This window comes from Anas acuta, chromosome 10 (assembly GCF_963932015.1).
Source record: "Anas acuta chromosome 10, bAnaAcu1.1, whole genome shotgun sequence".
NCBI classification, from domain to species: Eukaryota; Metazoa; Chordata; class Aves; order Anseriformes; family Anatidae; genus Anas; species Anas acuta.
Genome location: NC_088988.1, coordinates 12,955,122 through 12,968,405, shown reverse-complemented (window position 1 = coordinate 12,968,405; position 13,284 = coordinate 12,955,122). Strand labels below are relative to the sequence as shown.

At 61.2% G+C, this 13,284-nt stretch overlaps 1 protein-coding gene across 1 annotated transcript in view; it reads left to right on the top strand.

Moving 5' to 3' along the window:
- The window catches only part of CFDP1 (craniofacial development protein 1), a 49,913-nt gene extending 40,921 nt beyond the window's left edge, over window positions 1-8,992 (top strand). The window contains exons 6-7 of the mRNA XM_068693075.1: window positions 5,533-5,691; window positions 8,299-8,992. Coding sequence (XP_068549176.1) covers window positions 5,533-5,691; window positions 8,299-8,389 — 250 coding nt within the window. The 3' untranslated portion in view covers window positions 8,390-8,992. The remainder of the gene's footprint in view (window positions 1-5,532; window positions 5,692-8,298) is intronic.
- Window positions 8,993-13,284: the final 4,292 nt, after the last annotated feature.

Below are 13,284 nucleotides of genomic sequence, written 5' to 3'. Positions count from 1 at the left end.
TGGCCTTGCCCTTGGTGAGGGCAGCGTGCTGAGAAGGCCACGGGCTCGGGAAAGCCAAGACTTGACGGTGAGCGTGGCGCTTTCAGGGCTGCCTGGCCCAAGCTGCCACCGTTGGGCACTCCACAACGGGAGGGAGGCAGCAGGGAAATGTTTGGTGTTACAGCTCTTGTTTGGGTTGGGTTCTTCTGCTGGGATCCAGAGGGCCGGGCACAAAATTGTCTCCGCCCCAGGAGGTGCAAAAACCCGTGAGGAGGGCAGAGAAGGTGACCCGCCTGCTCTGTGGTGCTGTCGTCTCCACCACGTAGCTGCAGGGTGTGCAGGATGCCCCGTGGGATCAGCATCACCCGAAAAAATGGGCTGCTCACCTGCGGCATCCCCAGCTCCTCGTAGGCAGAACAGGTTAATTAGCCACGCTGCCTAACGGGGCTGGGGGCCTGTGCTTCATTTTTTTGGGGAAAAAAACAACCATCCTGCTCACAGACGTGGTTCGTGCCCAGCACTGACTGTGCTCTTAGGTGTTGGCTCACGTTGTCTCCCAAAAATGCTCCTTGGCAAGCAGCAGGGTGTTGGCTGAGCAGCAGCCACAGCCTATTTTGTGCTCGCTGTTGGCTTCGTATGGATCGGGTCCCTCCTAAAATACGGAGAGCAGGCAGAAGCGCTCCTGCTAGAGAGGTTGTTATCCAGGAGGAGCATCGGAGGAGCAGCAGCACAGGGGCTGCAGTCTGCGTGCTCCCGAGGAGCCAGCAGAAACAGCAGCTTTTGAGACCAAAAAAAGGGGAGAGCAGGAGCTGGGGATGCTGCTGGCTCCTTGGCCAGCCTGTGGGCACCCATGGGGTGAGGGGGGCTGCAGTGTCACCGTGCATCCTGCCACCTGACCCTGCTGGCTTCGCCTTCTGGCCATGGGTTTGGTCTGGTTTGGCCAACTGGAGCTTGGCCAGCTGCTGGCTGCTCTCCAGGGGTGTTGCACAAAGACAGAAGAAGGACCTGGGAGGTCCTTCCAGGCGTCAGTCCTCAAGGTGCCGTGTGGGGATGTCCAAGATGCGCGGTGCCAAAGGCTGGTGCATGGAGCAGGCTGCTGGGGGCTGCGGTGGAGTCCCCTTGGGCACGTGGACGTGGCACTGAGGGACATGGCTTAGCACAGGATGAAAGTTGGCCTTGGGGATGCTGAAGATCTTCTCCACGATTCTACAAAACACACGAGCCCACCGGAGGACCGGCACGGACCGGCGCAACGCTCTGCCTTCAGCTCGCAGCCATCCTCCGCACGCATCAGAGCAGGAAAGAACGGCCTGGCAGCATCCAGGCAGACACGGATCCGAGTGAATCAGCCCCGGGGTGACTCACGGGTGTCACAGGGCTGTGAAAAAGGCTCACGTCACAGGAGGCCGGGGAGGAGCTGCGTGCCTCGCCAGGCGCGCGGAGCATTCCTGCTGCTGCCGGCACCGTCCCGGTTTGGACGCCGCGTTTCCAGGAGGATGTGGGCCAAAAGGAGGGAGCGCGGGGAGAGCAGTGAGCACGGTCAGCGGGCTGGAAGCCGCGAGGAATGAGGAAAGCTTGAAAGAGCCGGGGTTGTTTAGTCTAGGAAAGGGCAGGCTGAGCAGGGGGGGCGGAACGCGCTCAAAGACATAAAAGGCTGCTGCAAAAAGCGAGGGAATGATCCGTTCTGGGTGGCTACGAGGAAGATAACAAGAAAGCTTACACAAGGGAGAGGCTGATGAAGTCCTGAAAGCTCCAGCGCCTGTGGGATTGGCTTCAGGAGCCTCTCCGAGCACCCATCTTGGGGTGGCCAGGAGAGGAACTCGTCTCCCTTTGGCGGCCGGGCCCCTTGTAGCCCTATTTTCCTGCTGCTTGGGGATTATTTCAGAAAAAACGTGATTAATTCTGTCTCTTTGGAAGCAGGTACAGGTTTCCAGCCACCACTGACCTTCCCGTTACGAGACAGCAATTTGCAGAGCTCGGGGTCGGGCTGCAGGCTCCCGCTGAGATGGGAAGAAGCCTCCTTTTTGAGGACGGGTGGTGTTCACCTGCAGTGGGACAGCCAGGGAGCCCTTTGTGTTGTCCCTTCATATGGCCGTGCTGGGCACAGTCCTTGTCCTGAAGACACACGACAGGCACAGGGAATCCCCCTGCCGAGGCAGAGCTCACAGACAAGTGTGCTGGCTCGGGGGCTGATTGGGGCCATGCTTCTTAATTGCAGAGAGTCAGAGCGTGGCTCTGTGTCCTAAATAGGCCGTTGTCCTGATTCTCATCCCTGGGATCCATTATGTCTTAGCAAATTACTTTCTCTCTTTTAAATGCCTTGGTGATTAAAGATGCCACGGCAGATACCCTTAATGAGTACAAAAAAAGGGTAATAACTCCTCTTGTTGGCACTGAATGCAATTAATCAGGCCCCTTTCCTTGCTTTTTAAACAGATGAGGCATTTAAGGCCAAGCAAGTTTTTAATTGGACTTTAATGTCTCTCATTTACTTCGTTTTGGCACAGGCCGAGGAATTCCCACCCCCAGGTCGGCTGCGGGTTTGCGCGGGGCGATGAAAGGCTCGGCACAGCCAGGAGCCAGCGGCAGCCCCGAGCACACCAGGAGGAGCAGAGCCAGGTGGCACAGCCCGGCACGGGGCTGACACCCCGCACCAGCAGCGTTTGGGGACATGGATTTGCCCAGCTCGAGGACAAGGCTGCCCTTTTTCCGCGGGTTGCCTTGCCTGGAAGGGGCCGCTGGTTGCATTGTGCTGAGGGAGCTGATGTTGGAGGTCTGTATTCAGGTCTGTATTCATACCCCGGGCTGTACAGCCTCAGATATAGGGTGAGCCGTGTCTTTTAAGGGATATTCCCGAGCTCTTCAGCCAAGAGGAGGCCTTGAGCAGCGTTGCCAATGGATGTGTGTGCAGACGTTGTTGGTTTATGCCAGGGATTCCCCCGGGAGCCAAGATCTGTGCAGAGCGACCTTCCTCCAGCCTGGAGGCGCTGCCTCTGCTTCCACGGCCGGGAGCCACCTTCCCTCGGGTTCCTCTCGCTCGTGGCTGTTCTCGTGGTGCTTTGGGGAAGGCAGCAGCCTGCAGCGTGTCCCAGGCCATACAGGGCAGCGTGCTGCAGCCCGGCCTGCCCGCTTGGCCTCGGTCCCAGCTCGGCTCTTCCCCGCTGACAGCCGAAGGAACAGCAGAAAAGGCATCGGCCTCGGCGTGTGGGAGCTTGCCTCGGAGCCTGCTCGTCGCCCTGTGCCTCAAACACCCCGCAGAAACCCCGCCGTGGCTCCCAGGTGCGTGCCGTGGCTTTTGTAGGGTCTGCAGTGCAGCCACCAAGCAGCAGGAAGGCTCCCACCCACCCAGAGGCATCCAGGGACAACAGCCCCCGGTTCCTCACCCTCGCAGTGATCTGTGAGTGGGATCAGAGGTCGCACTGCTCTGGCTCTGTCTCAGGACATCTTCAAGACCACGCTAAAACCCGAGGCTACTCAGCAGCTCTCCCTGGCTGCCGTGCACACTGCGGTGCCTCTTGTGCTTCCTTTGAGGTCCTCATTGAGGCTGAGGTCCCCTCCAACCTCACCCATTCCATGCTCTGTGCTCAACACCGCACTAATTATCAGCCTGGATCACTGACCCTGATTGGAACCAGCCCGGCAGAATTTTCTCCTCCATCCTTCGGATTCCCCTCAAACATCCCCCGTGTCTGCCCGCTCCTGGCCCCGGGCAGCACGGTGACCCAGCTCAGCACAAACACCGCCTCCCAGGCAGCAGGGAACGCCACGGGGCACGCTGCTTGCCCAATATTTTGTTTGGTTTTGCCTTCTCGTTTGCCCTATCTCCTCTCCTCCCCCTCCCTCGCAACCTGTGCGCTCATCTGATGAGCTGGGCGGTTGTGCAAGGCTGGCCTGCAGCCCTGTTTGTCTCTCCTGCACGGTTCCAGGGGTGCCCTGCAGCATTTTTCTCCCCGTTGCGACCTCAGATAAGGACCCTCGGAGCCGTCGTGTCCTGCACAGTCAGGGAGGGCTGAGGGGTGAGCGAGGATGAAGATTTTATTGCATGATCTCGGTGCGGACATCTCGAAGAGGTGGAGAAAGGACAGAAGATCGTTCTGCCTGCATGGCACGTTGCCCTAGGGCTGGAAGAAATAAGAGGGCCAGACTCTAGGACACTTCTGCTCCTCTGTCCCGCAGATACGGAGCTTGTCCAGATGCCCTTAATTCGGAGACTTGTTCCCAAAATACACCTACATCGGGAAGCTGCAACCCCAAGTGACCATGGCCAGGTGTTCCCATGCTGCAGTCTCCTGGCGGAGCCTTACAAAGATGTCACTTTCTTTGATTTCATTCCATACAAACCCTGCAATTATTTTTCTTTGGAGCCTCGCGAATGACGGAAGCACAAACCCCGCTAACGACCCGACCAGGACAGCTCTGGACGCCATCCCGAGGCCGGCTGGCCTGGAGAGCTGTGACGGCGAGCAGGCTGCCGCTCACCTGGCCGCCCTCCTGGGGCCCCCTCCCCGCATTCCCCCGGCTCCCTGGAACGAGAATCATTTCCTCCCCGGCTTTTCGCAGAGGCAAGGGCCTCGCAGACGCGGAGTTATCTCTGGAATGTGTGCAAACAAGGAGTTCCGCGGGGTGCTGTTTGCCCCCCTCTCCCCGGCCGCTCGGGGAAGGGGTTAAGGCGAGTTTGTTTTGCTGGTTCCGAGCTTTGAGAATTGTCTTCCCCGGGCGGCGACCCGCTGACCCCGAGTCCCTCTGTGTGCCTTTCCCAGCTGAAAGCTGAGATTCGGGGGCTCTGGCACGCGGGGGTGGGATTTGGGGCTTCTGAGAAGAAGGAGGTGAAAGGCAAAGGTGGTCCCGGGTGGGCTTTGAGGTCCTTCCAACCCTTCTGTGATTAAGCAGGGGGACAAATCCCTAGGAATGATACAGGGGCTGGGACAAAATGCATCACAGTGAGGGGCATAAAGAGTCCCCTCTTTCTAAAGAGAAGTTAAAGAAAATGCAGTGCACCTTCACTGCGGTGTGGGGGCTGCCTGGGCACCGAGGGGCTTTGGGGTTTCGGATAAATGCGGTGCCCAGAAGCTGGAGCTGGGTGAAATGAAGCTCACTCAGAAAATACTGAGGAAATGGTTAATTCCTCGACGTGCTCTCAGCGCTGGTGACGCACTGAGGCTGGATCCCGGCCAGCAGCCGGCGCCTCGACCCGAGGACAAAGAGCTGGGCTCAGCACCGAGGTGCTCGGTGCGACGGCTTGGCCTGGTGCGTGCGAGGGGTCAAACGGGATGGTTTAATGATCTCCCTTGGCCTGAGAGCTCTCTGTTCTCTTCAGGAGACACATGAAAAAGCCCTTTCACCAAAAAGCATGCGTGTAATGAACTCCGCCGCTCCCAGGCAGCGGGCAGGATCCGCAGGGAGCGTGACCTTGCTGCCTGGAGCTGGTGGCCATCTGCTCGGTGGCCGTGGCTCCCCTCACCGAGGCCACCTCTCCCCCGTGACGTTTCTCAGCTCCCCGTTAATTGTTGTGTCCCCGCATTTAGGTAACGTTCGCCTCCTCCTCTCCCTCAGGGTGAAGAGGCCGAGCGGCATGAGCAGCCTCCTGGGGAAGATCGGCTCCAAAAAGCAGAAGATGAGCACGCTGGAGAAGTCTAAGCTGGACTGGGAGAACTTCAAGGAGGAGGAGGGCATCGTGGAGGAGCTGGCGATCCATAACCGAGGGAAGGACGGGTAAGAGGGGTTTAATCCCAGCCCAGCGTTTCCCTATGGATGCAGGAACCCCATCGCGTGCTGCAGAGTCTAGGAAACCCACGGGATTTCTTAGGAATTCATTCTAGGGATACCTACAGCTGCTTTAGGCGCTGCAGGAGGTCGGGTGAAGCCTGCAGCAGGTGTGGGCACACCTCTCGCTTTGCTCACAGCCTCGTGACTCGAAGCCCGGCTGACGCAGAGCCTGGCTGTGCTTTATCTCCTGCTAGCGGGACCCATGCGGCGTGAACCAGCCTGGTGCAGCGCTCCCGGGAGGAAACACAGCTGCCTTTGCCCTGCTTTTTTGTTGTTTTTTAAAAAAGCCTCAGGTTGGGAGGTATGTTTTTTTTTTGTTCTCTTCTGCAAATGACGTGCTCCGGCTGCGGCTGCACTGTCCTCCTGCGTAAAGGCGTGCGCAAAGCCGGGGCGCTGAGCAATGTTCACCCCGACGAAGCTAATGGAAGGGTCGTAAAAGTAAATGGCGCTGCTGTAAATAAAGCAGAAAGCTAATAACGTGCTGCCGGGAAGGATAACGCGATCACAAGCGGCGCGCACACCGCAGGCGCTTTGCTGAGCTCTGGGAAAATGTAAGCGCCGTAGCGGGCAGCTCATAAAATGGATTTGGATTATGAGCTCTTCTTCCAGTCTGTCTGCAGGAAAATCTCAGAGCTTCTGCATTCCACCAGGCTTGATTTTGTGTTTCAGAGAGGTGCTTTATCACTCAGTTCGGTCCCTCACCCTCCCACAGCGCCCCTTTGCCCTTAGATCTCCCCTGCCCACGCTGCCAAGCGTGATCCTGGCTCTGGCCCTTGGCTGCTCGGGGCAGAGCCACCACAAAGAGCCCGACTGTCTCCGTCCCGCTGCAGGAACGCTCTGCTTCTCCCCCAGAGTGCCTTTCACAATGTGGAGCCAGCTCTCCGAGCAGGCCTGGGGGCCTGTGTGAACATTTGCTGCTGCTTCCCTTCCCCCAAAACATGAGCAGGACAGCTCGCTGCGCTCCTGCTGGGAGGTGGCGGCGGGGCAGGTGGTGCAGGCAGGGCACCTGCTGCTCTCAGGCCCTCGTCCAGCAGCCTGCTGTCCCTCCCGGAGCTCCCTCTGCTCCTTTAAGGCAGGCTGGGACGCCTCTGCTCGCCCTTCAGCGGGGCAATCATTTACACATCTATCAAAACCGCAAGGAGTGGTTAGGCACCTTTCAACCCTGCCCTCTCTCTGCCTTCCCACCCCTCATATCACCCGGCCCGAATCTCTTCTTCCCCTGCAGCAGGATCCTTGTGTCGGATCCCTGGTTTTCCAAGGAAGGACCGAAGCCAGGAGGGGAGGCAGCCGGCCTGTGCTGCTGATCTGCCTCTGCGATGTCTTTCCGAGCTGGGACTGCAAAGCAGCCTCCAAACTGGGCCACCTTTGTAGGGCAGCCCCGGAGGGGGAGCACCCCGCTCTGGGCGCAGGCAGGACCCAGCTGGGGATGGATGGAGCCTGGCAGGGGACAGAAAACACCCCCAGGCTGCTGTCCCTGCTCCAGGTGCTCCTGCTCTGTGAGCCGTGTCGCTGCCCCGGGGCGGTGCGGGGCCATCCACGAGGCTGCCTCCTCGCTGGGGCTGGGGGAAGCGAAGGGCCAGGGGGGGCTTGGCCCTCGTTTGCCATGCTTGTGGTGGGTGCTGAGCCGAGGAGGGGGAGGAAAACTACCCCTCCATGCCCCGTGACGTTGTCGTGTACAACGGGACCCCCCCGATTTCCTTCCCCTGGCCTCTCCTGTCCCCAGGCACGGGTCACCTCCGCGCTCGCGGGGACAACGGGAAGCGACACTCCCCTGCCTGCCTTTCCTGAGCCAGCGCGGGGCGGAGGTCTCGGTGCACGGTCCCCGCGCCCTGCCAGGGGCAGGTGGCCAGGAAGAGCCCCCCCGAGGCCAGCACGCTGTCCCTGTCACACCGAGCCGGGCACCACAGGCCGGCAGTGCTGGGCTGACCCACTTCTGTCAGCACAGAGCTGTCAGGGATGCTGCCGGGGACCGAAGCAGGGACAATCAGCCTCTGCGGCGCATTTGGATTAATTATCCACGGGCTGTGGTGATGCTGAGCTCCCCTCTGGCTCTTGGTTCAGGCAGGGGCTTGGTGCCACCAGCGCCAGCGCTGCGGTGGCCGGCGGGGAGAAGCCAGAGGCAGCAGCTCGTGCCGTGCCCGGTGCCAGGCGGAATGACCTTGTCGTGACAGCCCGGCGTTCGCCGCTGTGGAACAAATGCAGAACAATTGTGATGATTCAATTACAGCCCCCGTTCTGAATTGCAATTTCGCTCCCTCTGTAGGTTAATTAGCAGCACAGCCCCGGGCTAGCCGTGGCAAGGGTTTGCAGCAAAGTGCATTCAAATCCGGCTGCGCAGCATTAATGAGCGGCAAGGTGCTTCGCGGGGGCGCAGGCGTGCTCGCTTCCCTCCCTGCGGCGTTTAGGTGCCTGGCTGCGAGGGCGAGGCGAGTTTGGGGCTGCTCTCCAGCCACGGAGCCCTTTCAGCATCCTTTTCTGCCCGTCCCCTGGGGTCCCCTTGGTGCCAGGCTGCGGGCGCTGCTCACAGCATCTCTGCCTCTCTCTTCCCCGCAGGTACATCGAGAGGAAAGCGTTCCTGGAGCGCGTGGATCACAGGCAGTTCGAGATCGAGCGCGACATCAGGCTGAGCAGGATGAAGCCCTGAGGGGCCAGGGACGGCTGTGGGGTCCCGCTGGCTTCCGTGCCCCAGCTGGGGGGCTGCCGGCCCCCGCCTGACCACGGGGCACGGGAACCGTTCTCTACCCAAGCCTGTAGGTCCCGGCAGGTTTTTCCTTTTACTGTAATGTTTGGGGAGGGTCTTTGTCAGTGGGCAGGGGGCGCTTCGAGGGGTCAATCGCCCGGCAGGTGACAGAAGCGACCCCGTGGCACCGATCCTTTGCCACCCCTGGGACGCTGCTGGAGCCAGGGGCAGGAGGATAAAGCCAGGTTGCGGCTCGGCCGACGTTTGTGGTGAGAGAGGAGCTGCAGGAAAGGCTTCGTGGCTGCCGTGTGTGTGCGAGCCCTGGGATTCGGGGCTGCAGCCCTTCTCCCCGCTCTGCCAGCCCCGCAGCCTTCCCTGCCCCTCTGCGCTCTCGCCCAGACAAAGCCAAACTGTCTGTACTTGTCTGTGGGGTCTGATGGTGCTGGGGCTTTTTAAGCAAGCCGAGGAAGAAATCCTCCCTTGTTCGCTCCGTCGAGGGGATGGGAGCAGCTGCAGCAGGCAGGACGGGCCAGGATCTGTTCACGTGAATAAAGTATTCCATCCCGATGCTCTCGTGTGCTCACAGCCTGGCTCAGTTTGCAGCAGGCAAAGAAAGTCAGGGTCATGGATATCGGCGTGTGACTGCAGCCCTGCTCGCTGCCTGCCTCCATAGCAGCCTCGTGGTCGCAGCCGTGGCTCTGGGATCAAATCCACAACTGGGGCCAGCACAGCCCGGCCGTAGCAGTGCTGCAGGAGCAAGGAAACCCGCTGAAGGCAGCGATATCCACGGGGAAAGCTCCCTGGGAGGGCAGAACTTGGGCGTGGGGTGAGGAGCTGGAGGCCAGCGCGTGCCGTCACCTCGGCCATCCCTCCTGCGGCCAGCAGCTCCCCGGGCCAGGGCCGTGCTGGTCCTCGCAGCCTTTCCCTGGGCAGGGGCAGCCCCGGCCTCCTCCCGTGCTGTCCCTGCGCCAGGCAGAGCGCGGCACCAGCCCCGGCCTCACCACTGGCGCGCTTGGCCCCGTGCCGCGGCTCCGAGCCTGGGCTCGGCTCGGGGCTCACGTGGCGGCTGCTGAGTCAGCCCTCGCGCCGGGGACGCGGGGAGGGATGGACGGGAACAAAACACCACGTGCTCGGGGGAGCCGCAGCCCTTGGCGCCGTGTTACGCGCAGGGTGAGCTGTTACCGAGCTGCTTGCACCGAGCCTGAGATTTGAGAAAAACAAAACAAAGGGGCTGGGAAACGCTCGCATCTCCCCGACGCTCCCAAACTGGTCACGGTAACAGCAGGAGGGAGCTTTGCGAGGGGTCGGTGAGGCTGGGACACGCTCGGGGTGCCCCAAATCCCCGTGGGGATCCCCCCTTATGGTGCTGCGGGACAATTTGTGTCCCAGGAGCGGCAGCCACCATGGCTGTGAGCATTTTGGGGGCCTGGAGCAGCCTCCCTGCAGCACGGCCAGCCGGGCAGGAGCTGGCCCTTGAGCCAGCGAGCTTTATGGCCGCAGGGGATATTGCATGGGAATGGAGCAGGGGGACTTTGGAGCCCCTAAAGAAGACCAGAGGCACCTAGCCCAGCCCGGTCCCATGGCAGGCAGGTGTGTAAGCTCCCAGGTTGAGCAGAAATCCTCCCCATCCCACCGCCTGCCCCCAGACAGCTCCCTGCAGGCTCCCCGGCACCGATGGGGGCTGACACCAGTCCCCTGCATTGGCACGCTGGTGATTTGGGAACCCCGGGGCTCCCTGGTTCCTGCCAGCCCCATAACGCTCCCTTTTCTCTGCTCGCTTCCCTTCGGCTGAGCGAACGTGGATGTTTTTGAGATCTTGGAAGCAACCTGACCTGCTGGAAGCCAGCGGGCTGACGGCTCCCTGCTGTGCCGGGCTGGGTCTCCGCGTGCCGCTGCCTCCGTGGCCCATCCCCAAGCTGTCCCCGAGCTGTCCCCGAGCTGTCCCCACGCTGTCCCTGCCCAGGTTCCGGCTGTCCCGGCCCCTCTGCTCCCCGGGGACAGTTTGGAGGGGGCAGCTCCAGCCCAGGGCTCATTTCTGGCTTCCTCCGCCAGCGCTCCCGAGCGTCCTGCGTTTTTCCTCGCTTGGGTCATGTATTCCTCGCCTCTCTTTCCTGAAGACGAGGAGTGATTTACAGGGCTCCAGAAAACACAGCTCGGCCGCTTAGGAAGAGAAGAAAAAAAAAACAACAAAAAGCCAACACAAAACCACTCCGCTCGCTATTTCCATCGCCCGCCTTCCCACAAAGGGGCCGGCCCCGGTGCACGGCCCCGAGCGGAGCCCGGAGCCCCCCAGCCCACGCTCCTGCTGAATTTCCGCGCGGCCGCTGCATCCTCCGTGGGCCGGGCCCTGCGTTTCGGCACGGGGGGCAACCAGCGCTGCCCGGCTCCCGGCCCCGGCCGCCTGAACGGGCCCCTTGTGCTCTCGGCCCCGAACAAGGCAGCGATTGTGTGCGCCTGCCCCAGCGCTCTGTTACGGGGTCCATCCCGGCTCCGCATCGCCACCGCGGGCTGCAGAGGAATAGGAAAATGGCTTTTAATGGCTTTTCTCCCCCCCCCCCCCCCAGGAAAAGCTGCCAGCTCTGCCGTTTTGGTCCCCAACACCATCCTGGGGTCTCAGCCCTGTTGGGAAGGAGCAGGGCTGGGTTTAACCTCATGAAAAGGGCTCTGCCTCTCGTCCCCGTGGCTGGAAACCTGCCCGACGCCACGGAAAGGCACGGGGATAAAGCCTTGTTGTGATCCTGTTGGGTCCCGTGATATTACAAGCCAAGAGAAATGCCCTCATTATTTCCCGAATATTGAAGTCTAATAAATCCCCTACTGCCTTATAGGATTTATTTATCCGTTCATTGCTAGGAGACTCAGTCCCGTGTAATCCTATTGCTGCTCCAGGAGGCAGCTTTCCGAAGGACGGAGCCGCGTGCAGGCGACCAAATGCCTCTGGTCCCGCTGGGGACGGCTCCACGAGCCCCACGAGCGTCCCAGTGCCACCCTTCCCCAATGTCCTGGTCCCCTGGAGCCGTGCCCCGGCTTGGGTAAAGGCTGAGCTCTCCAAAACATCCCCCTGGCCTGGCTCTGCTCTTCTTGGCCCCATGCAGGTGACACCAAGATTTGGGGTCTTCCAACGCCATCCCAAGCCAGGACCCAGAGGGAAAAGCAGGAAAACCCTGCGGGCACCGCGGCAGCTTGCTCCACGTGGAGCCGCTGTGCCTGCCCCTCCGGATGCGGGGGACTCCCAGAAATGACGACGGCCACATGAAAATGTTGGAAATTTCACCGCTGAGCTTTTTCCATAGCAACTGTCACTGGGGCAACGCAGCATCCCCCCTCCCGAAATGCCCAGCCCTGTGTTCAGGTGCCTGCATCAAAGGGGTGGGCTGCACCAAAGCCACGTGCCCCCGGTCGCTCTGTTTGGGGCTGACATCCCCCAGCTGCAGGACACGGATTTGGGGTGCTGAGCGGGGAGGGGGGAGGTTAAATACCCCCCAGGCCAGGCACGGTGCTGGTGCAGCTCTGCCCCTTGCCAAAACCCACCGCCGGCAGCGTGGGATGAGCTGCAGCAGCTCCGCGCAACCCCAGGGCCCCCAGAACTCCGCATTTTTCAACTTTCCTTTTAGCGTTTCATTTTCTTTGAGGTGGGAGAAGCAGAAGGGAACCTGCCCGTGCCTGTGGCCCCCCGGGTGCTTCCCCGGTGGAGGCACGGGGCTTGCAGGAGCCTTTGCCAGCTCGGGGCGCTCCTCAGATGCGAGCAGCGATTTTGGCTCCGAAGCAACAAAAATGGCCGGGATCAAATACCGGCACGGGGCCGCTTTGATCAGAGCGTTGCCACAGGGAGGGGAAATTAAAAATTCCTCCTTGCTTTTAAGCGCCCGTGCTGCGCCGCGAGCATCCTGCTCCGGGCACTGGCTGGGATGGGGCCACCATGGGCCGGGCAGCGTGTCCCCGAGGGTGACACCGAGCATCCCGGCAGGGCAGGGCGCTCACCACCCCTCGGTGCCTTCTGCAGGCAGGATCAGCTTCGGGGAGCCGCTGCCTGGGGACGCTGAGCACTGCGAGCTGCCCACCCCGCTGGGAGGAAGCCACCGACCTCCGGCTGTGGTCTGCGGGCTCGACCGCAGCCCCCGCCACTGCCTCCAGCGGGGTTATCGCGCCCAAGCCTCCAGCTGGGGTGGCCTCGGGACGGGACGCGGGTGGGAGAAGCCAACAGCGGCCAACACACGCTCCGTGCGCCTCGAGCTGGCCCCTCGCAGCCTGACCCCAAAACCCAAACCCAACAGGGAGCCCCAAACCGTATGGGGGTGTCCAAAGCTCAACGGGGAGCCCAAACGCAATGGAGGCGTCCAAAACCCAACAGGGACATCCAAAAATGAACGGGGAGCCCAAAGCCCTACGGGGGTGTCCAAAACCCAAGGAGGGCACCCAAAACCCAACGGGGAGCCCAAAACCCTATGGGGGCGTCCAAAACTCAGCGGGGAGCCCAAACGCAGTGGGGGTGTCCAAAACCCATTGAAGGCATCCAAAACCCAATGGGGGCGTCCAAAACCTAAGGGGGGCATCCAAAACCCAAGGAGGGCACCCAAAACCCAACGGGGGAGCCCCAAACCCTATGGGGGTGTCCAAAACTCAACGGGGAGCCCAAACGCAATGGGGGATCCCAAAACCCTATTGGGGCGTCCAAAACCCAACAGGGACGTCCAAAAATGAACGGGGAGCCCAAAACCCTGTGGGGGTGTCCAAAACCCTATGGGGACGTCCAAAAACGAACGGGGAGCCCAAAACCCTATGGGGGTGTCCAAAACCCAAGGGGGGCGTCCAAAACCCACCGGGGGAGCCCCAAACCCCAAGCGAGGACCCCGTTCCCG